This window comes from Nelumbo nucifera, chromosome 2 (assembly GCF_055504915.1).
Source record: "Nelumbo nucifera cultivar China Antique chromosome 2, China Antique-T2T, whole genome shotgun sequence".
NCBI classification, from domain to species: Eukaryota; Viridiplantae; Streptophyta; class Magnoliopsida; order Proteales; family Nelumbonaceae; genus Nelumbo; species Nelumbo nucifera.
Window position 1 is genome coordinate 58,664,132 of NC_142650.1, and position 23,732 is coordinate 58,687,863.

Here is a 23,732-nt window from a genome sequence, read left to right on the forward strand (position 1 = left end):
AACACCCTTTTTCTACTGTTACTAGCAACAGTATGCTGACATGGCTGTGTGGCAAAAACAGCAATGGTACCAAATAAAAGACCTGAAAAAACAGCATACTTTTGCAGCACTAAGAAAACGCCTCTAAGGAAAAGGCATTGCTAAAACCGCTTAGAGAATAACCTCATGGACCAAAAATTTGTAATTGCTACAACTATGGGGGTGGTGCCCCATCTTATCTATGGCCATGTTATGTGCCTCAAAGTCCAAGACATTTTCTATCACAACTGTGGCAATGAATTGACTATGGAGGTAGAACAGTCTGGAGCTCAATAAAAGCTAAGTGTTTCATAGCTACAATTCGACAGCTACCAATGAAAGGGTCTTGGAATGTCAGGTTGGCAGCCGATATTAAAACTTCAGTAAAATACAATGCACCACATTGCAGAACTTTGCATTTTACTGCAACCTTATACAATTCAAAATAACAAACACTTTCACCCTAAAACACTAATACCCGCTCATGTATTGGCATCAATTCTGAGCTGGGACCTACCCCAACTGTACTGTGGGGTTAAAAATTCTTAGGGTGTGCTGAACAGTCATTCTCCCTTATTACTTTTGTTAAAATCTCAAAGTCATAGTTGCATATAACATTTTCACATCCTCCTCAATTGTTGAAAGTTGGAACAAATTGATTGCACTTCATAATATTTTCCTCCAGACTCATCTAGTCATGATGATATTTGGCATGTATTATCAATTACATAGGGCCCAGTGGGTTGTGATCTTGATTCCTGATCCTTCACACATGGAAAACCCAATGATAATGGGTGACCCAGTGGCCCAGGCCCATCTACAGGTCCTGCCACCTGTGGGACCAGACCTAGGAGACAGTCCCTTGCCTGAAATACCCCACTTTTACTCATCCCAACCAAAGTTAACTCGGAGTTAGGGGGAAGGCAACATCATTCATTCATTTGCCAGTAGAGAAGTTCAAGGCTTCAAGCCTTTAGGATATTGAAGGCCCCACCAAATCCCATTTGGTTAGAGGAACAAGAAATCACAGTAACTCATTACATATTTAAGAGGTTCAGACAAGAAATAAGGAAGGAGATACGAGTGCTTAACTGCTTATGCACAGTAGTTTTCTCCTCGGAACATCTCTGATGGTTATCAGGGCAGCAGTCTGAACTAAGGAGGTTATGCAATAAGAATATGAAGCTCAGTTAAAAGCAAGAGTAACAGTAATTGATGCTATCATCACTGCTTAATTACCATGCTCTTTCAAAAAGTAGACAAAGACTAAAGGTAGTCTGAGTTTAAGATATTTTTCTTTTATGACAAACACTACCGATCAGAGAGAGATACAGAGGAGATCTAGAAATCTATTTCTAATATTTTCTTGACATCTTATCTTCAACTAATCACTCATCATCTCTTCAAACAGACTCCCTAAAAGGTGGATAAAATATAAATATTTTTTTGGACACCTAAAGGTGAGATATCACTAGCTTTTAGGGGGTGCCAAACATGTCACTTAGCTGGAAATGAGAGGTTATTTGGGGCCCTACATCCTCAGCACTAGTCATTGCACTTTGATCACCACTAACAATCTTAGTCTTCTTAAATGCCTCCCTATCACCAACTCCTCACACTCACTCACTAGATAATTCTCTTTCTTGTACTAACTACTTTCTTTTTCTGTAGAAGGAGAAGCTAACAGAAAATGGGGTTCTCCAGTTCTCTCTTGGGTTCCTTCCTTTTTCTTGTTTTGATGTTCTCTGTGGCTCATGGGCAGCCTCTTGTTCCTGCATTGTGCATCTTTGGAGACTCTGTTGTTGATGTGGGCAACAATAATAACCTCCTTACTCTTGTAAAGGCAAACTTCCCTCCTTATGGAAGAGACTTCACCACCCAGAGAGCAACAGGGAGGTTTTGTAATGGAAAGCTGGCTACCGACTTTGCTGGTAAAAAAAAAATCTCAAGAACCATTAATTGTTTTCTTCTTTCTGGTAAAACTTCATTTTCTTCTCTTAATTTTCTCTAATGGGGTAATGGGTTTGTGTTGCTTTAATGCCTCTGAGCTCAGCTGAGACCCTTGGCTTCACTACATACCAACCTGCTTACCTTAGCCAGGAGGCCACGGGGAGTAACCTCTTAATAGGAGCCAACTTTGCTTCAGCTGCTTCTGGTTATTATGACAGGACAGCACAATTATATGTAATTCTCTCTCTCTCTCTCTCTCTCATTAACAGATGGTAATCTGTTGGAATTTATTACTTTGCAGGATGCCATTCCATTGACCCAGCAACTGGAGTACTACAGGGAATACCAGAAAAAAGTAGTAAAGATTGCAGGGAGATCCAATGCTGCCTCCATCTTCTCTGATGCTATCTACCTTGTTAGTGCTGGGAGCAGCGATTTTGTTCAGAACTACTACATTAATCCTCTTCTCTATGGAGTCTACACTCCTGATCAGTTCTCAGCCCTACTCATGCAATACTTCTCTGCATTCATTCAGGTCTTCTTTCACACTAACTATACTGGATTCTGAGCATGTATAGTATACAGCTCTACACTAGCTCTTCCTGTATGCTAATGAGTGTCACATTTTGCTATAGAATCTATATGGGTTGGGAGCGAGGAGGATCGGAGTGACGACGCTGCCACCGATCGGATGTTTGCCGGCATCTATCACTCTTTTTGGTCTTGGGAGCAACAAGTGTGTGGAGAGGCTAAACGGAGATGCTGTGTCATTCAATAACAAGCTAAAAACCACAGCTCAAGGATTGAAGAAGAGGCTTTCTGGTCTCAAACTTGTTGTCTTTGACATCTACCAGCCTTTGCTGGATCTCATCAACAAGCCTGCTGATAATGGTATGTGCCTGAAGAAACTTCTCTACAAGACTAGGCATGTTACAGATAGAAGTACAAACCGTTATGTGAAGATGCCTTGAAGCTGAAGGCCCTATCAAAATGATGGGGTCCACTACCTCATTGCACTCTGGGCCTTTGATTTGTTGACCAAAGTCAAGAGATTTAATGGGAGATTTGGAGATAAATAGATGGACTGGGTCTGGCCTCTGGACCCTGGGAACACAGGGGGTACCCATCCCATGATTCAAAAATTGAGACCCACCATTGGATGGGTCCCAACTGAAACTTTAGACAAATAACTAATGAGAATGGTCATCTTCATTCATTCAATCTCCTTGAACTCTCTTTAATCCCAAGCCCTATGAGGCCATGACATTCGTTTGTGCAACAGGATTCCTGGAGGCAAGAAAGGCTTGTTGTGGAACGGGGACAATAGAGACATCTCTGCTTTGCAACTCTCTATCAATTGGGACATGTACTAATGCTACAGAGTATGTGTTCTGGGATGGATTTCATCCATCTGAGGCTGCAAACAAGATATTAGCTGATGAACTCCTGGTTCAGGGCATCTCTCTCATCTCCTAAATAAAAACCAGTAACATTTGAGGATGTCTTTGCCTTCTTTCTATGGTTGTAATTCACCTCGAAGTGAATATACATCAACTGAGTGTCATCATGATGTCATGCGAATGTCTAACCATGTTAAGGCCGTGTTTGGGATTGCTTTTTCATGTAAATATGCCACTTGAAAAGCCACCTTTTGAGAAACTTTTTTAGTGTTTGGATAAGTGCTTTTTTGCACCGGTTTTTTATTCAAAACAGCTTTTCTATGAACAGTGGCGGAGCCAGGATTTTTTTTAGGGGTCAAGTTGAACAAGAAAATGAGATAGGGAGTAGAAGAAATAGGATTTGGGAAAAATTGCCCCAAAATGAGTCTTACAGATTTTTTAAAGAAAAAATTAATCTTTTTTTTAGGGAGGAGTGTTAGAGAGTGATCATTTACATTTTAGTTTAAGTTTTTTTTTTTTTTCCTTTCTCTTGGTGTCATTTACCCAGATAAATAATACCCATCTCTCAAATGGATAATTTACTTTTCACCTAATGGGGACGTTGCTAAAACTAATGTGAACTCTAGAGAGAGGATTAAGGTGGGAGCAACGTTTTTGAACCGTCATTAACCTGGATGGTTCAACCGTTCGGCTCGGGAACTGTCCGGGCAACCGGTTCCGTTTTACCCAAAACCTAGAATCTGGTCAAAAACCACTGAAAAAGTCAACAAATTGTTGACCCGGGTGGTCGAACCGTCAACCTGTCCTGTTCAACGGTTTTTGACTTTTTTATTTTTTAATTATTTTTTATTTTTTTTTTAATTTTGCTGTCAAAACCGGCCGTCTGTTTAAACCAGATGGTCGGACCGTTAACCCAAAAACCGATGGCCAAAACAATCCCATTCCCAAGTCATTTTTTTTTTTAAATTGGGTGGGAAGAAGGTGGGGTAGCATCAATTTTTGAGATGCAAAATTTACATTGTCATCCAATTCAAATGACAAATGAAATAAAAGGTACAAATTTTGTATGAGGTAGAGATGGATACAATATGAGTTGAGCTAAATATTAGATTCAAGGTTCTAAGTATCAATAAAAGATGCCCTACATCAAGCTCGTTGTATTCATATTGTATCTTCGGGGTATTGATACATCTTTCTTAAGGTATTTTCAAAAACAATTTTTAATAATTAAATTACTTAAAATGAACCCTCCTATGAATACAATAACATCCTAAAAAAAACTAAAAAGATAGGACGCACAAGGTTCAAAGTGTCAAACACCCTTCTCGAGATATCAAGGCGTATCAATACTTTGAACCATACTTAAACATACTTGAATTTGGCCTTTTGGGCTCGAATTCAATTTGAACTAGAAAATACTAACTTGAATTCGGCTGGATTCCAGCTCAAGCTTGTCGATGAACCAAGTCTATTTCAACTCAAACTCAATACTTGTCCTATTTGTTCAACATTTAAAAACCACAAAAACTCAACAGAAATACTTAAAACTATTTGTTGTTTTATTTATTTCTTATTATACACACATTGAACTAGGCGCAAATTTTTTACTTGGCTCAGATTTGCACCGCAAACAAATAGAACCTATCAGTTTAAGTTTGGGAAAATTCCCAATCAGTATCTTGTACTTTAGCTTGAGTGACGATTTAGTTTTCGAACTTTAAAATGCGATAATTCAGTACTCAAACTTTTAAAACGCGACAATCTAGTACTTGCTGTTAATGGACTGTTAGTTATGTATATTTCGTGACCTCATGTGTGATTTAAAACTTTTGAAAATATCAAAATAACCCTTGGAAGTAAAACACATTGTTCATCATCTTCTTTCTCAAGTAGATGAAACAAAGCCTAAGCTCTCTGTCACAAACACCAAAACCCTTGCAACAGAGCCCAAACTCTTTGTCACAAACACTTGCAACGACTTTACCTTTTCTCGCAAAGTTGTTTCAAGTCTTTGCCAAGAACAAAAAATTCCAGATTTTATACAATTTTTTTTAACTTAATACAGTAATATTTTATTCCTACAAGTAAAAGAGAGGAGAAGAACTAGGAGCTTTGTCTTGATACTTGAGAGAGAGAGTCTTTTTTTCATTTTTCAGAGAAGATAATTATAGTAGTTAAAGGAAAATTTTTCTTTCAAAAATTGCTTTGGTTTTAGTCTGAAGATGATGGAATATTCAGAGGAGAAAACAAAAGTACTGTCACAGGGATGAAAATTTTGACGATTGGTTCTGATTTTAACAGATGGTTGATAAAGAAAAGTAGATCACACTTGAAGGGCATTTGTGTCTTTTTCATACCACTTAAAATGCAAATAAGATAAAAAGTAGAAATTTTATATGATGTAGATTTTTTTGTACTTTAGACTCAGTTTGGGAGGAGCACAAATACATAAAAAATATCTACATATTTATTTGTATTATACAAACAAGCATTACAAAACTATACCAGGTGCAAAATTTGTATCTGCTCCCTGTACTATTAACGGCGTGATGGAAGAAATAATACTTCACTGTTCTTCACCGTTATAACGGTTATAACGGCACTTAACATATATTGCGATAAATCAGCTCGCGCGTCGCGCCAATCTTTACATGGCCCCTGTTATCCACTCCACGTTTCTTTCTTCTTCATTTCCCCAATCTCTGCTCTTCTCTCACTCCTCCACCCAGAAACCCTCCTTCGACCGTTACAAATCTTTTCCCTTCAGACCAACTACCGCAATAACTGTTTCTTACTTACCTCTCACACCCTCTGAAGTTCCCTTCTCGACTTCTCCCGCCAAATTCCTTACTAGACCACAACAGTTACAACTTCATAACTCTTCCCAAGCTCTCGGCAGTTCAGTCTCAGCCGATGATGATGCTGTCTCACTCCCCGATCGTAACCACCAGCTGCTCCGCCTTTCGATTCGACATGGCGATATCGAGCTTGCCAGTGCTGTTCATGCCTCAATTGTCAAGGCTGAAGAAGATGTCCACCTTAGCAACAGTCTCATTGCCGCATACCTCAAACTCGACCGCATTACGGATGCCCAAAAGACCTTTGCCTGTTTATCGTCGCCTGATGTGGTCTCTTATTCAGCTCTCGTCTCTGCTTATGCGAAATCTAAGCAAGAGGACAAAGCTATAGAACTTTTCTTTAAGATGAGAGGTTCAGGTATTGAACCCAATGAGTTCAGCTTTGTAGCAATTTTAACTGCTTGCATTCGCCTATCGGACTTGCAATTGGGTTATCAAATCCACTCGTTGGCTATCAAAACTGGTTACTCTTATTGCGTTTATGTTTCGAATGCATTGATGGGTGTGTATATTAGAAGTGAATGCATTAATCACGCATATCAGTTGTTTGGTGAAATGGCTGAGAGAGATGTGTCCTCATGGAATACAATAATATCAGCTGCAGTAAAGGAGTTGCAATACGAAAGAGCTTTTGATCTCTTTCGTGATATGCAGCAAATTGATCAACTTCGTGTTGACTCTTTCACGCTTTCGAGCCTTCTGGCTGCCTCCACAGGGAGCTTAGCTAGGATGGAAGGCCAGAAAATTCATGCTCATGCTCTTAAGATTGGGCTTCAGTCAAATGTGAGTGTGAACAACTCCCTTATTGGGTTTTACACTAAATGCGGGAGTATAGAAGACGTAGTGGCTGTGTTTGAGAAGATGCCAGTAAAGGATATCATAAGTTGGACTGGAATGATTACTGGATATATGGAGTTTGGATTCATCAAATCTGCTCTGAACATCTTTGATAGCATGCCTGAGAGGAATTACATTTCATATAATGCTATGTTAGCAGGATATTGTCAGAATGGTGAAGGTTCAAAGGCTTTGGAGTTGTTTCGAGGTATGGTGGAGGAAGGCATGGACATATCTGATTTCACTTTAACCAGTGCTGTTAATGCTTGTTCAATCCTCTCAGAAATGGAGACTAGCAAACAAATTCATGGGTTTGTTATTAAGTCCGGTTTTGGTTCAAACTCTTGGATTGAGGCAGCATTGCTTGATATGTGTACAAAGTGTGCAAGGATGGATGATGCTCAAAAGATGTTTACTCAATGGTCCTATAACGAGGAAATTTCAGTTGTGTGGACATCAATGATCTGTGGGTATGCTCGGAATGGGCAGCTCATTGAAGCACTGAATCTCTTTTATACAATGCAAGTTGAAGACATGATTGTGGATGAAGTTGCATCAACTGCAGTACTTGGTGTCTGTGGTTCCTTAGGATTTCATGAGATGGGGATACAAATTCATGCATATGTTCTTAAATCTGGTTTTGTTTCTGACATAGGGCTAGGAAGTGCAATATTTAGCATGTATTCAAAATGTGGGAATATAGATGATGCAATAAAGTCCTTCAATGTCATGCCAAAACATGATATGGCATCATGGAATGGCTTAATTGCTGGCCATCTTCTTCATAGGAAGGGTGATGAGGCCTTGTCTATCTGGTCAAAAATGGAGAAGATAGGTATAAAACCAGACTCCTTCACCCTTGTTTTGATTCTTTCAGCTTACAGGTATACCAGATCAAACTGTGTTGACAAGTGTCATAGTTTGTTTCTGTCCATGAGAAGCCTTTATGGCATTGAGCCTACACCGGAGCATTATGCTTCCATGGTTGATGTTTTTGGTTACTGGGGTTACTTCAAAGAAGCAGAAGAACTAATCAATAATATGCCTCATGAGTCTGATGGTTCTGCTGCATGGAGAGCTTTACTTGATAGCTGTAGATTGTGGTTGAATGCAAGTCTTGGAAGATCAGATGGAAAGCATCTTTCTGATATGGGCCCACGAGATCCATCTATGTATATACTAGTTTCAAATCTTGGAAGATTGGCTGCAAAACATCTTCTTGCTATAGAGCCACAAGATCCATCTATGTATATACTTGTTTCAAATCTATATTCAGCGTCTGGGAGATGGCACTGTGCTGAAAGGGTTAGGGAGGAAATGAGGGAAAAGGGGTTGCAAAAGATCCCTGGACGAAGCTGGTACATTCATCAAAACAAGGTGTATTCATTCTATGCAAGAGATAAATCTTACAGCCAATCCAAAGACATCTATAGTGGGTTGGAGATACTGATCTTGGAATGCTTAAAGGTTGGGTATGTGCCTGATACAAGTTTTGTTCTTCATGAAGTGGAGGAGCATCAAAAGAAAGATTTCCTGTTCTATCATAGTGCAAAGCTGGCAGTGACATATGGGCTTCTTATGACAAAACATGGAAGACCGATAAGGGTTACAAAGAATATCAGTCTATGTGGAGACTGTCATACATTCTTCAAGTATGTTTCAACTGTCACTGGTAGGGAAATCTCTCTCAGGGATGCTTCAGGTTTTCATAATTTCAAGAATGGTGAATGCTCATGTAGAGATTATTGGTAATAGAATCACTGAAAGCAGAGGTGGTAGTGGTACCCATGGCCTTGATGGTGCAACACTAGGGCCGTGAATATTAGGACAAAATACAACATCATCTAAATCATCCAAATGTTTTTTTTTTTGTTTGCTTGTTGATAACTAATTAGTGCTTGTAACACAATTTATATTTAAATACTTCAAATGTTAAAAATACATTATCTGGAAGTTGGATTGATGCAAGACAAATGGAGATTTATACTAATACAGTGTGTGAGGCTTTTTGTCAGATTATAACATCTTATATTTCTGTTTAAAGGTATGATCTTTTAAGTTGTTGAAATGGCCCATTAACTTGAAGTAATTTTAGATTAGATTTGCTCTCCTCTTCCCCACCCCATCCCTAGTAGAGGAGCTAATTATGTGATGTTTGAAGTGCAACAATTTCTTGCGGCCAAAGGGTGTAATTTTTCATTCTAATAGCTATGGAAAATAACACTCTAAGTTTTCATTGTTGGGTATTCTCTTGTCTGATAGTGGTTTATTTTTTTTGCATGTATATTTGGAGTATATTTGTTTCACATTTCTGATTCTTCAGTAAATGCTATGCAGCCATGCAGGTTAATTGTAATTTGATTGAAACTATGAGATTATAGTACCCTCATCATCATGTATGTCCTTCGTTTCTCCTGGTATGTCAAAACAAACAAGTGGCGGTTCTGATGCTCATATTTATAACCAATCGGAGCCATCATTATCCATTCTTCATAATAGTGTATTCTTCAGGTTTCTAGGTAGTCTTTTCAATTAAAGAAAGGCTTGAGTATCACTTCAAAATGTCATTACATGTAAGTGCATAGTCTCTACCAATGTTCATTGTCATGCACTCATGCCAAGGTGCCCAGATCCTTAAGATCCAAGGATTGTGCTTGAATTGCCCCTCGACCTGATCCAACTGCCTGAGTTATATCCCCTGGCAGGAAAAGGGAATGTCGTGTTTCCTTAATGTTATAACGTTATCTTTGTGTTATGTCCCAGAAACTCACACACAGTTCTCAGGCTCACAGCCGAATTCACACACTTGAACATCAACAAAAGAAACTAGTATTCATTCAGCAGAAAACATTAACAGTTGGTCGGTACTTCGAGAGACCGCCGGCTCTCCCAAACACTCCCAATATTCTTCACTCCAAAAAACATACCACCCCCCCTTCCCCCAAAGCCCCTTCTTATACTCTTCTGATAGCATAACTGACTCCCTCTATAAATGCCCAGCTGGCCTAGTTATAAATGCCCAAAAACTCTTCTTATTCATAACTGACCTAGCTATAAATGCCCCAAGACTCTTCATATTCCCTTCTGACCTCCTCCATAAATGCCCCATGTCTAATCATCTACCCCTTATGCTGCCTTTTCTTTCTCCTAGCATACGTAAGGTTAACTGGGGGCCTATCATTACCCGCCGCCCAAAGTCTAACCTTGTCCTCAAGGTTAAAATGAGGAAATTGGTCTCGAAGCAAGTCAAAAGGCTCCCAAGAATCTTCAAAATCAGGCAGGTCCTGCCAATGAATAAGCACTTCCAAACCAGTAACTCCAGGCACAGTGGATGGACGCACACCGCACACGGCAGCAGGATAATGGAGCTTTGCAACTCTTCCAATCTCTGAATGAAATTCCTTCTTTCTTTGAAAGCTAAACCTTTTCAATCTCTTGACTGCTACCCTTGTTCCATCAGGAAAAAGCTCACTATATGTGCCACCAGTCTTGGCATCTCCAACGAGACGGTTACCTTCACTGAAATTCTTTGTAATTGGCCTCAGTTCCTCATTGCTGAAGACTTTCCATGATGGGGTAACTGATGCAGATGTAGATGCTTTGCAAGACCTTCTGCGCCTCTTGCTCCTCCTGTATGCCAGCAACCAAATTACAACAGCCAAAGTTGTGCAAAGGATCAACCCACTAACAGTTGCAAGGATCATAAGATACTCCTTGTGGCGGCGCAGGTGGTAGCATTTGTTCTCTATATCAACCATACAGATGAACTCATCAGAGTTGTTGCATCTCTCACCCACAAGGGTTGGCTGGCCATTAGTCAGCAATGTATAGGTATTGATCAGATTAATGCCTTTGCATGATGAATTGGAGCAATTGGAGTGAAATGGTGCCCCAGGGAAGATGGACTCATTCCAATGTGTTGCATTGTCAAACCACTTCCAACTAAAACCACCTGTCGAATTGAAGCCTCTTCCTCCAACCCAGCAGCCTCTTGTTGTATTAGTGCAGAGTTTTCCAGCAAAACTTAGTTCCTTGGCTGATGTCAGTGCTGCCAAGTGCCCATTATAATCCCTACATCGGGACTCTGATTCATCCCAATAACTGGAGTTTTCTATTAGCCCAAAACACTTGCTCTTATTTGGACTGATTACCCAACCATCAGGGCAAAGTGACTTATTTGAGCTGATTGCCCAACTAGTATGGCAAAGTGCTGTGGATTGATAAGCCCAAAGGGCCTGATTCTTATCCTCAATCTTCTGGGTCGCAACCATTTTCCTGATCAACCCAACGGGTTCCATCTGTCGGAGTTCAGCCTGGATATCTGGGCGCAACCCATTAACAAAGGCTGCTTCAAGGACTGATTCCGGCAGGTCACGTAAGGGAGCAGAGAGCACCTCGAATTGGCGACAATATTCCTTAACAGTAGAAGACTGATGTAACGAGAAGAGCTGCTCCTGTAAATTACCCTCCTGAGTCGATCGAAAACGTTCAAGGAGGAGCTCTTTGAATTCTGTCCAACCACGAAAAGTTCGCCGACCGTCCTCCCAATAATACCAAGCCAATGCATCCCCCTCTAAACAGACCACTGCCGCCCCCTCTAAACAGACCACTCCCTATTTTCCCCATCAAAAATAGGCAACTCCAACTTCCGAGGAAGTGGATCAAAAGTATGTTCCGGCACTGACATTGAAGAAGACATCGGGAAAGCTGCGCTCTTCCCTTTGTCAGCCGCACGACTCGATGCGACTAAAGGAGGAGCAATGTCAGTTGTAGACAAAGGAGCTGAATAGGCCTGCTGCTGAAGTAACAAATCAAAACATCTCACCAGATCTTGAACATCTCCTTCCAGAGATTGTACCAAGTTCTCTAGGGACGAGATCTTCGAAAGTCCAGCAACTACCTTATCTGGATCGAGTCGCTGAAACTCATTGCATAAGCCATCCATCTCCAAACGAAATCCAGCATGCAGAGAAGACGGGCATTCTTCGAAACCCTCCACCTGCGATGCCACTTCCTTAGCTGTCACCATGGCCGAGGAAAGACGTGCTCTGATACTACTGTTATGTCCCAGAAACTCACACACAGTTCTCAGGCTCACAGCAGAATTCACACACTTGAACATCAACAAAAGAAACTAGCATTTATTCAGCAGAAAACATTAACAGTTGGTCGATACTTCGAGAGACCGCCGGCTCTCCCAAACACTCCAAAAAACATACCACCCCCCCTTCCCCCAAAGCCCCTTCTTATACTCTTCTGATAGCATAACTGACTCCCTCTATAAATGCCCAGATGGCCTAATTATAAATGCCCAAAAACTCTTCTTATTCATAACTGACATAGCTATAAATGCCCCAAGACTCTTCCTATTCCCTTCTGACCTCCTCCATAAATGCCCCATGTCCTCCCCCTTATGCTGCCTTTTCTTTCTCCTAGCATACACAAGGTTAACTGGGGGCCTATCACTTTGATAAATTTAGATTGCTATATTACAGTCCAAAGCTTCAACCACCATCCACCAAGTTATAGATGCAGTGTTTTCTTTGCTTTTGATGGTGGGCACATGAACACTATCTTAGGCTGCAAGTGGGATTATAGGTGTAACAGTAAATCAATTGAATGTCAAAGTTCATATGTTACAAATAAAAATATCAAAAAACATAAATAGATAAAATGCAGCAAAAAAAAAAACTGGGCATGTCTATAGTATTATATTTTCATCATACTAAACAAAGATAAGTGTAAAAAATATTATTGTTAATGATAGAAATAGCTAAAAATGCAGAATAAATAATTAGATTGGACTTTTTGCATATTAAATGAACAAGTTTGATCATTTGATAAATTCAGTTATGTTTAGGAAAAAAATGTAAAAACAGTGGAGTAGAGAATTTTTTTTACCATTTTAGACCAAATTGCCCTTAATGATTCATCTTCTTCTCACACTCTTTTTGGTAGCTGTGCCCTCTCTTTCTCTCTCTCCCTCCCTGTTCCCTGTTAAAACTTTTCATTAGAAAAGCAAGTTCAAAATTTAAACCATAAAATCACCTTCAAGAGATATGGTGTTGCAGTGCAGAGAAGAATAATTAAAGGTGTTCTTTGTGAATGGGAATCTCATTTCTGCTTTGATCCACAACAATGGTGTCTGTGCAAGATTAAAAAGCAGAAAAAAAAAAAAAGAGAAGGGGAGAATGTGATCTAGGTTTTTTGGACTATTGCTTGTTTCTTCATCCATGAATCCCCTATAATATAATTAATAATGCCATCTTCACAGAGCTCATTTGTGACTGGTCTCAAGTACCTGTAGACAAAGAAAATGTTCCAGTCTTCTCTGTTAGAATATATGGTTGAGAATGTGATATAGAGTTTCCAAATATGAGATTATCTCGCATAAGATTGTGAGATTTGAAGATTCCAGAAAAACTTAATTACTGCAGCAGCTTGATTTTGGAACTAGAATACCTGAAATCTAGTAGAAACTTTGGTTTTCAGTGTGCTTAGAGTTAGATCTGATTCCTGGAAGAAAATTTTTAAGTCTACAGCATTTTAGATATAGGTGTTTTAAGAACATGAAGATCATTTGGACACTCGGGAGGCTGAGTTTGCTTGGTTCATTCACAACTTGCAAAATTAAATTGCTTGAAACTATCAATGCTAGTTCTGTTCTCTCTCCAGAACTATTTGGAACAAGTATGCCAATCAATGTGAGGAAAACTTACTGCTTTATAATGAATTTACTCATTGTCTAGAGTAGTTTTTTAATTTTATTTGATTAAATTATTTTAACACTAGAGAGATGTTGCAGGAATAATGAGATAAGAAAATGAGCTTTTTGCAAAAATAGCATAAGAAGGAGAGAGGAGTACAAATTATCTTTTGGGTATTGTTAAGGGCAACTTGGTCCAAAAAAGTCAAAAATCTTATCCTCACCATTTTTACAATTATTTTCTAAACATTACTGAATTTGTCAAAAAAATAAGTTTAATATTAACAACCCAGTAAACAAATGACTGATCATATGGTTCAATGGTTTGACCAGTTGAGTCACCAGGCTGTTGACTTAATCTATGGTTTTTAGCAAAAGGGTCAGGGGCTAAACAAACTCAGATTCCTGGCTGGATGACAGGTTGATCGGTCCAACCAACCAGGTCAATGATGGGATGAAAACCTTGATCCAAGGACCCATAAATAGGTTTAAAACTTTAAACTTTAGTTCTGGAAAATCATTTCAACTCTGCAAGTTAAAGTATGATGCAATGTCCATCTTTTTGGCTGTTAAACTGTCTTCTGTCAACTGTCAAGAGTTCTAGTTGAGTTGTTCTTCTTGACATCTTTTGGATGCAACCAAACAAGTTGATATCTAACCTTAGATGATGATCAATTTCATAAATGGACTTTTTTTTCAAGTTTACAAGGGCTAATCATGATGTCTTTAGCATACAGGTTCATAATATTGCTAATTGATGGAGCTTAAGCATGATTCTTTAATAGAAAATATGTCTGATTCTGGAGATGAATTGTGCATATGGTTGGGATAAGGGACCATCCTTTTCCATTCTGTAACGGAATAAGAGGTCTCTATCCCATGAAAACTTAATATTACCTCAGATATCAAATGTGAGTTTTAAATGGTTTCTCTTACATTAGATGGAAGCAGTCCCTCCCTACAAGATGGGACAATGGATCCAGCCTCTGTTCTGAACTGGGGATTGCTCTATCGACCTATGAACTAAAAATAAAGTGACGATCAAATAAATACAGAAGCCTTATTTAATTTAATATATATAAAGTAAATAAATAAGGAAATTTTGATGAAATTTGCCAAAACGGATCTGGAATTCAGAAATGTTTTCTGTATGGGTTATCGTTTGGTATTGGTTCAAGAACACAGTAATTATATACTTGGCATGTATGAATTAGGCCTTTGATTGACAGTATTAGATTGTACAGGTATTACCATAAAATCTAAGAATATTACCAGTCCACATGGAGACTGATCAGGGCAGACCCCTTTTTTGATAAACAGAGCAAATTCCTAGTGGAAAAAAAAAAGAAAAAATACTAATTGTAATGATTAATAAAAAATAAGGGTGTTTTTATCTTTTCAAACATATTAGGCAAAATATATGTGCATTCTAACGTGACATCTTTAAACATCTTTAATGTTGTTAGTCTTTAACGATAAATATACTTGTGAAATGTGAATTAATGAAAAGTAAGCAAACCATGTGACGTCTTAAACGTGATTAATTAAAATTTTGATATAATATGTTTGTCCAACAGCGCCATAAATATTTTAAAATGCACCGTTGTTGAACTCAACATACGATAAACAGTTTTGATGTGCTCTGTCAAGAGTTTATTTCACTTTGTTTTCCTTTTTGAGAGCTTTTTGATTTTTTAATTTCCCTCTGAGCTATTTTAGTTTGTCTTTTCTTTATTTTTTTGCCTGCCTTGGGGTTCAACAAGCCCCATGGAAAAGGGCCCTTGGAATCAAGGGTTCGGAAACCTAACTCATCCAGTTCAACCTGTCCCTGAACTAATGCTTGATCTTTCTTCTGACCTTGCAAAGACTTGTTTGCAATATTCCTCAACTTCATTAAACAGACTTTCCTAAAACTGAATATTAACAGATTATTGTTAATTTATTCTTTTCTAATGAAATGGGGAAGAATTAATGAAATGCTTTGTATTACCCTAACTCAAAAGTTCTAATTCTAGACAAGTTCTTTTAGAAATTGTTTTCTTTCAGCCATGAACCAAGACCAAAACAAACCATAAGCCTCAGTTTGGAAAGAATACAAATACAAATATGTAGAGTACAAAACTACAAATACATACAAAATACAAGGTTTTGCACTCTACATATTTGTATTTGTACTCCTTCCATACTAAGCCTAAGAATCTCTCTCCAAGTAGGGGTGTCAATTGGACTGGATTTGGTCCAATCCGATCCTGTCTAGTGTGAGTCCATTATAAATGGACCAGGTCCAATCCAATTCAATGAATGTCTTGGACCAATTTGAATCGGTCCAATTCAATGTTTGGACCATCCAATCTGTTCAAATTCATTTTGGTTTAGATTGGTTTCAATCCAAACCCAGTCCATTGACACATATATTCTTATCTTATATCAATGAATCAGATATTGGCTTAATCCAACCCAATCCGATATAAATTTGTTACGGATGGACCAGGTCCAATCCAATCTAATAAATATTTTGGATTCGATTGGTCCAATCTAATATGTCTTATTGGTCCGTCCAATCCATCAAAATTGATTTTGAACTGGATGGGGTCCAATCCAAAGCCGGCCCATTGACACCCTTATCTTCAAGCCACGTTTTATTGGAATTACCATTAATTTATCTCAGAAAACCTTCAAGCCATCCAGGCAGTCAAAATGAGGTCGATTTACCACAGTACTTTGAACTAGCTTCTAGGGAGATTCAAATGCCAACTTAAGTTTAGTTGGATCTCGGTCATGATTTTACCTAAATACTCCCAATATTGAAATTAATTGACCGATGGAGATTTTGGGGATCACAATAACTCCATTAATGAAGGTTGGGATATCACAGAATACAATAAACAAAGAAAGAGTAAATGATAGAAGAAATGTGTGATGGTATGGATCTTTCATTCTTTTTGGGGATTTGAAATTCTTGGATTGGAGGTTTTTCTTTTTTTTTATTTATTTATTTATTTTTTTTGGGAGGGGGGGGGGGGTGGAACTGAGAAAAAATCCTTAGATTGGAGAGAAGCTTTTACTGATCTCATTATAGATCAAACTGTGATCAATGCAGGTCAAACAGGTCAAGATGAGCCTGAGACCGCTTGCATTTCCAAGACTATTAGCACAAATGAAAATTAGATTGATCAAGTCAAGTGAATCATCAAACCCAAAAAAAACCATTAAAAACACTCAAACCGATGAGGCAATGACTCAATCAACCCTCAACCGTTTATTTCGAACCATCCGGTCTAGTTGGTTCGTATACCTCCATCTCCACCAGCTGGACCGACCAACCCGTTGGCCCCTTCCCGGATCATTTCTCACTTTATTCAGTCCTACCTCGTGAAGACTCTATGCTGGAGGTTTCCACGGTCAAAGAGCCAAGCAACCCAGAACGGTTCAGCTCTCAGGTCCGACCCGATTAAACCAACAAGAAGAAACCGCAGACTGCAGAAACACTAACGTGCACGTTACGGATACATTGGCAAATGGCAAGGCCTGGGTGGGCGTGTTATCTGTTTTCACCATTACTTAACCGGATGTTCCGGTCACTCCCGTTCAGAAACTAGTAAAACATGCTCACCAACCTTGGCAAACCGTAACCGGTATTTAAGTTAACCTACATAACCCAAGATCTCCGGGAAACCAGGATCCGACACAGGTCTAAAGAGACCACATGTGGGGACTTCGAAATTCCAGTTGTCCGTTGCAGACATGAAAAATCCTTCTCGCTTCTCAATTCCTTCCTCGGAAAAGAAAAACAAGAATGAAAGTTGCTGCATTGGGTAAGCAAGATCTATTTACAAGTCGACGGGGCTCCGAGTGACTGACAAATGGACCCGGGTCCACGTGTTGTAGTTAACCCCACATTGCCTTCTGTCTGTTCAAATTATCAGATGTATAAGATGGTGAAAATGAACCGTTTGATTGGGTTCAATGCTATGGTTCAGTTTCCATACTCCTGGTATGGCCCACTCAAATTAGACTTGGGACAAGCAACTTTATATATTTAAAGGAATGTCATATTTTCGAAAAGAACCTCTAATAGGTCGGGTCTGGTCCGAAAAAGGGTGGAACCGGCCCAACCCAATTATTGTAGGGACACAAAATTCAGAATTCAGAACCAGAACCAAACCAATTATCAACGGGGACAATCGGGTTTGGATCGATTAGACCCAATTATATTTGATATATAATAAAAAAATCTATAATACATACCTTCTTTTCAATTGGAATCAACGTTTTAAAAAATGACCAGGAAATGGAACTGTTTTGGCCATCGGTTTTTGGGTCGATGGTTTAACCGTTTGGTTTGAATGAACAGCCTATTTTAACAAATAAATTAAGAAAATTAAAAAATAAAAATAGTCAAAACCGTTGAACTGGTCGATGGGTCGACGGTTCGACCCCCGGATCAATAGGCTGTTGACTTTTTCAATGGTTTTTTACCAAAGATCATGTTTGGGGTAAAACGGAATCAGTCGCCTGAACGGTTCCAGGCAGAACGGTCCGACTATCTGGATCAACGACGGTTTGAAAACCTTGATTGGAATTTCACTTTTAATAATACTAGTAAACATGTACGTGCATTTGCACGTGATAGTATCTCTAAGACAAAATTATTTATAATTCATGAACAGATTTTGAACAGTTATAAGTGGGCAGTTTTTAAGATGAGAGTAAAAAGCATATATGCCCTCTTTATGCCCATTGTATGTTTAGACAAAAAGAATAGAAAACGTCCAATAAAAATTCTAAAATGAATATACATAATCTCAATAAAAATAACACTAAAGTAAACTGTAATTATGCATATAAAACAATAAGAGTTTGTTAATTTGGCTTACAGGAATAAGAGTCTGGAATGGGAATCAGTTAATCCATTCGGATTCCAACTATTTGACCTGGTAGAATGGATTTAATGGTCATTCCCTCCCCATCCTTAGAAATAACAATTCCATTTCAGTTAATTCCCATTCTGGATTCCAATTCTAACTGTGAATCAAATAGACCTAAGCTTTTTTTTAACTACAATTATCTTCTATGTATTATATAAAAATTATTTTTAAACATAAAATATAACAAAAATTACAAAAAAAAAAAACCGCGATGCCTTGATATATCATTAATTACATAATCGGTATAAGATGTTAATTGGTTCTGAATTGCAAAACCCAGTTCCACCCCATTTATAATAGATCAGATGTGCGCCCCACAGCACATCCCAACGTGCATTCGGAACATTTCCCAATTACAAATACAGGAGTACACACTGAGATGTGCATGTGACCTTTGTGGGTACAGATGTGAACTCTGAGGGCACAAAACCCAGAATAATAACAACTGATATAATTGATTCTGTTCTCTTAGGTAGACCCAACCCATTGACAGCTATAATTTATGAAGGGCAATTATATCATTTTATATGAATCTCAGTAGTGGGAAGCGTGTAGGGTGAGAATTCGGTTTTTTTGGTTCAAAACCGAACCGAAAAATTGAAATTTTCAAAACTGATTTAATAAGATGGTAAATCGAATCGAAACTGAAATATGTGAAAATGGATTAAACCAAATTAAATTTTTTTTTGGATTATTTTTGGATATTTTGCTTAAAAAGAAGAAAAAGAAGAAGCTATCTATAACTTTAAGGTTGTAATTGAAGGTGAACGATTGAACTTGAAAGCCCTAAAAGAACGGAAAAAGCTGCAAGACTTAAAGTATTGAGTCTTGGTTATCTGAGATTGACTCTCTATCTCTTAAACTGAAACAGGAGGACTGGAACCTAAAGGAAGATGCAGCTTGCAAGAACAAGACACACTCACATATCAGGCCTCACACTCTCACGTAGAGGCAGAGCAGACGCAGCTGCAGCCGGCAGGACAGGATTGACGATTGAGGAAGACACCCTCAGCCCCTCACCTAGTAGGCAACAACAATGCAAATTTTCAAATGCAAAGAGATTAGAAAGAAACTAGAGAGTCAAAGAGAGACCGATTGAAGAAGGAAAACGCTTAGACGCCCGTGCCAATAGTTTACTTGTTTTTGAGTTTGCTTTTTATGGAAACTTGGCATTAAATGAGTAATGATGCATATTACATAATACATTAAATATTAATATAAAATTATAAATTATAATATAAATAATATTAAAAATATATAGTTATAAAGGTAAATCAGTTTTTTTGATTAATTGATTTATCAATTATAATAATCGAAACCAAAACTTAAAATACAAAACCCGACTGAAAAACCGATTAAACTGAATCGATTAAATCAAAACCAAAATTATACTCACCCCTACAAGTATTAACTTGGAAGAGAGGGAGCAAGTTGAGAATGAGAAAAGAGAGATCCAAGTATGTAAACAAGTGTGACCTTGTGAAGCTTTAATAATGCGATCTCCAAAGGGATTTGGAGTCAATTTGCCGATTTTATTGATTCTACAGCAAGTAAATCCATACAAATGCATAAATTAAATAGAAATTTAATTAAATTTAAGTTGATAAATTTAGATTTTAATATTAGTTTGGATTGATGTTACAAACATTAATTATTGGGGAAGGGGGTTAAAAATGAATTTATTAGAAAGTAATGATGAATTTTATTAAAAAAAATAAGACCTAATAAAGTTTTTAATGTAACTTAATACATTTTTTATAATTCAATTAAAAATACATAAGCACATTTTGAAAAAATGAAAGGGATAGAAAAACGTGAGTTATATGGTAAGCTACCCCTTTCCTTTTACCTTTTAGATATAGATAGATTGTCAGAAATTGGGATCTGTGATACCTCACAGAACGCGTCTCACAGCGACATGCCACCCTGAATCATCTCTCATAATAATAAATACTAAGTACGGAAGATTTTCGATGTGCGGCAGGATATGCCGTGAAGTCGGTGTGAGGCGCGCTAACCGCTAAGTGAGGAGCAGATCCGGACTAAGATAGTCAGATTGCCGTTGGCCGGTGGGGTAGGGGAGGGACGAACCTGGGATATCGCAAATTTGCATGGGGAAATCAGAATCAAGAACCAAGCACGAGGACGCTTGGCCTCGTGGCCTGGTGGCACCACGCCTTTATCACCAAATGTCTTTCCTCTATCCAGCCAACACCACCCCTTTCTCTGCAAATCTGCAAACCAGACATAACTATACACAGCCGGCCAAAGAGAAAAGGTCTCTCTCTCTCTCTCTCTCTATGTTCCCTGTTCGATTTATTAAAGCCTTTCTATCGCCACTCTTCTAGAGAGGGAGAGAGAAAGAGAGAGGATGAGGGACTGGGAGAAGGTCTCATCTCGTTGGGCATCTTCATCTTCATCACTTAAGCTCCTTCTGTTTGTAGTTCCTTTGGTTCTGGTTTCTGGGTTTGTTTCTGTAGTAGGTCCAAGAACCTCTACTTGGGTTTCCTTATCTTATTATCCATGGCCATGGGGATCTGGTTTTCCTTCTTCTTCTTCTTCGACTACAACTGTTATGACAATGACGACGACTAGCTTATCAACCAAAGAAGGTGAGCAGCAATTGAAGATACATCTGACTCCGAAGGTGGTGGGCCTTCATCATGTAGAAGAAACTCTCTCTGATACTTCCATCTTCAATCGCTCTTCTTCAGTGCTGGCTAAAGAGATTTTCGAAACCCAACAACTCGTAAGAGTAGTCTCTAATATTTGACCTCTAAAGACTTGTCTAATCATGGTTCTACCATGAATTTAGGACTAAAACTCTGAAAGGTTACTTATTTTCTGTTATATTGATTTGTAGGATGAAAAAAATGTAAAGGAGTTGCAGAGTCCAATTGACAGATCTGATGCTTCCCCTGTAACGATGAAGGCAGCTGATGTTGGTCCAGCGACAATGGAGGTGGAGGAAGATGGTAAACTAGAGAGATCACTTAATGGGTATGATGTTTCTCCGGTAATAATGAAGGTGCCCGAAGAAGAGAACAAACAAGAGAGGCTTAATGCGTCTGCTGTGGCAGAAGTGCAGAAAAAACGCAGAAGCAAATTGGAGAGGCTTGAAGCAGGCCTTTCAAGAGCTCGAGTCACAATAAGAGAAGCTGCTCATCAGAAGAGGAACCAAACTCCAGACTTAGACTATGTCCCACAAGGCCCCATGTATTGGAATGCCCAAGCCTTCCACAGGTACCAAGTATAGTAAAAACTAAAATCTCTCTCTCTCTCTCTCATTTGTTTCTCAATGTAGGAGTTATCTGGAAATGGAGAAACAGTTCAAAGTCTTCGTCTATGAAGAAGGGGAGCCACCACTGTTCCACAACGGTCCCTGTGGAAGCATATACTCGTCGGAGGGAAACTTCATTCACCAGATGGAGATGGACAAACGCTTTAGAACCCAACATCCTGAAGAGGCCCACGTATTCTTCCTGCCCTTCAGTGTTGCAATGATGGTTCGATTCGTCTATGTGCGCGACTCCCATGACATTGGCCCCATAAAACACACTGTTACCGACTATGTCAACATCATCGCCGGAAAATACCCTTACTGGAATAGAAGCCTTGCCGCCGATCACTTCATGCTTTCTTGCCATGACTGGGTAAGACATTTTTCTTCCTCTTCTTCTTCTTCTTCAATTCCCCTCTCCAAGTATTCTCAGAATTTTGTTGGTCATGGGATTGACTGGGCTTCACTGGCTATCCAATAAAAGCCAGGGGATCAAATGGGTTGGATCATGGGTTGAAATTGGGAGTCTTGCTAAAAAACAAAATGGGCCTGCCCACATGATATTTCCTTTGATGTCTCCAATTAGACTTTCTCATCTCCTTATTTGACAGGGGCCAGCCACATCTACCTATGTTCCACATCTGTACAACAATGGTATCCGGGTTCTCTGCAATGCAAACACCTCTGAAGGATTCAACCCGGCCAAGGATGCATCCTTCCCAGAAATCAATATGGTAACAAGAGAAATCAAGGGTTTGATTGGTGGCCCATCTCCTTCTCATCGCCCAACCCTAGCATTCTTCGCCGGAAAACTGCACGGGCCCGTCCGGCCAGTGCTGTTTGAGCACTGGAAGAACAAAGATGAAGATGTACAGGTTTATGAGTCCCTCCCAAGAGGTCTGTCTTACTACGACATGATGAGGAAGAGCAAGTATTGCATCTGCCCGAGTGGGTACGAGGTGGCAAGCCCCCGAGTTGTCGAGGCACTGTATGTGGGCTGTGTTCCTGTGTTGATTTCAGACCATTATGTGCCACCTTTCAGCGATATTCTGAACTGGAGGTCCTTCTCAGTTGAGGTTCCAGTAAATGAAATTCCCAACCTGAAGAGGATTTTACTGAATATATCTTCAAAGCAGTATATAAGGATGCAGAGGAGGGGGCTTCTGGTGAGGAAGCATTTCGAAGTGAACTTTCCACCCAAGAGGTTTGATGTCTACCACATGATTCTTCATTCTGTCTGGCTCAGAAGACTGAATGTTCGAATTCATGATGAACAAATATAGAGAAGGGACGACGACGAAAACAGAAATACTCTAATCATAAATCACTGTTGCAGTCGTCAGTGTCGGTTGTGGGTTAGTAATCATTCAGTTTAGTTCTCCAGTAGGATTCCACAAGGGTCAATGGGATGGTTGGTCTGGAACCTGGACCTTATCATTCACTACATTGTAAGATTTTTGCCTTTATGAGCTCATGTACTCGAAATGCCTGCTAGCAATCATAACTGTATCTGTATGAGTGCTTGACCAGCCTTTTGAATTGTTGAGAGAGAGAGAGAGAGATGTCTAGGACTGATTTTGCTTTCTAATCCAATTCTAGCCATGCCTATGTTGCCATATGCCACAAATGTCCGTACGGTTAGTATTGTTCTTTCCTCGTATGTAACCTGCACTGCATCATCTGCAACTTCTGTTCAATTCGCAAAAGCTCTTTTCTGAAGGAATTTTAACGCTTTCAATCTCCGAAACAAATAAA

The 23,732-nt window shown here is 39.0% G+C and overlaps 4 protein-coding genes across 4 annotated transcripts; 3 read left to right on the forward strand and 1 right to left on the reverse strand.

The window, feature by feature from the left end:
* The first annotated feature begins 1,627 nt into the window (after window positions 1-1,627).
* LOC104590748 (GDSL-like lipase/acylhydrolase superfamily protein) lies at window positions 1,628-3,961 on the forward strand. The gene is made up of 5 exons (XM_010249492.3): window positions 1,628-1,949; window positions 2,072-2,202; window positions 2,270-2,503; window positions 2,604-2,859; window positions 3,251-3,961. Exons 1-5 carry the CDS (start codon window positions 1,709-1,711, stop codon window positions 3,442-3,444), a joined length of 1,056 nt encoding a protein of 351 aa, XP_010247794.1. The 5' UTR covers window positions 1,628-1,708; the 3' UTR covers window positions 3,445-3,961.
* Window positions 3,962-5,976: 2,015 nt separating this feature from the next.
* EMB175 (Pentatricopeptide repeat (PPR) superfamily protein) lies at window positions 5,977-9,031 on the forward strand. The gene has a single exon (XM_010249494.2). It carries the CDS (start codon window positions 6,020-6,022, stop codon window positions 8,813-8,815), a length of 2,796 nt encoding a protein of 931 aa, XP_010247796.1. The 5' UTR covers window positions 5,977-6,019; the 3' UTR covers window positions 8,816-9,031.
* A 945-nt stretch (window positions 9,032-9,976) lies between these two features.
* Window positions 9,977-12,092, reverse strand: LOC148802253 (uncharacterized). The gene is made up of 2 exons (XM_088897852.1): window positions 11,667-12,092; window positions 9,977-11,532 (listed from the first exon to the last, which is right to left on the reverse strand). The coding sequence occupies exons 1-2, from the start codon at window positions 12,090-12,092 to the stop codon at window positions 10,183-10,185; spliced, it is 1,776 nt and encodes a 591-aa protein (XP_088753978.1). The 3' UTR covers window positions 9,977-10,182.
* Window positions 12,093-20,961: 8,869 nt separating this feature from the next.
* LOC104590747 (putative glycosyltransferase At5g03795) lies at window positions 20,962-23,595 on the forward strand. The gene is made up of 4 exons (XM_010249491.3): window positions 20,962-21,446; window positions 21,561-21,940; window positions 22,002-22,350; window positions 22,589-23,595. Exons 1-4 carry the CDS (start codon window positions 21,069-21,071, stop codon window positions 23,258-23,260), a joined length of 1,779 nt encoding a protein of 592 aa, XP_010247793.1. The 5' UTR covers window positions 20,962-21,068; the 3' UTR covers window positions 23,261-23,595.
* Window positions 23,596-23,732: the final 137 nt, after the last annotated feature.

Bases quoted from the DNA above. Each gene is read 5' to 3' on its own strand.
- LOC104590747 (XM_010249491.3), top strand. From the start codon at position 21,069: ATGAGGGACTGGGAGAAGGTCTCATCTCGTTGGGCATCTTCATCTTCA. The intron at 21,447-21,560 runs GTAAGAGTAGTC...ATTGATTTGTAG, and splicing joins TTTTCGAAACCCAACAACTC to GATGAAAAAAATGTAAAGGA. The intron at 22,351-22,588 runs GTAAGACATTTT...CTTATTTGACAG, and splicing joins TGCTTTCTTGCCATGACTGG to GGGCCAGCCACATCTACCTA.
- LOC148802253 (XM_088897852.1), bottom strand. From the start codon at position 12,092: ATGGTGACAGCTAAGGAAGTGGCATCGCAGGTGGAGGGTTTCGAAGAA. The intron at 11,533-11,666 runs GTTTAGAGGGGG...CGATCGACTCAG, and splicing joins GGGAAAATAGGGAGTGGTCT to GAGGGTAATTTACAGGAGCA.
- LOC104590748 (XM_010249492.3), top strand. From the start codon at position 1,709: ATGGGGTTCTCCAGTTCTCTCTTGGGTTCCTTCCTTTTTCTTGTTTTG. The intron at 2,203-2,269 runs GTAATTCTCTCT...ATTACTTTGCAG, and splicing joins ACAGGACAGCACAATTATAT to GATGCCATTCCATTGACCCA. The intron at 2,504-2,603 runs GTCTTCTTTCAC...ATTTTGCTATAG, and splicing joins ACTTCTCTGCATTCATTCAG to AATCTATATGGGTTGGGAGC.
- EMB175 (XM_010249494.2), top strand. From the start codon at position 6,020: ATGGCCCCTGTTATCCACTCCACGTTTCTTTCTTCTTCATTTCCCCAA.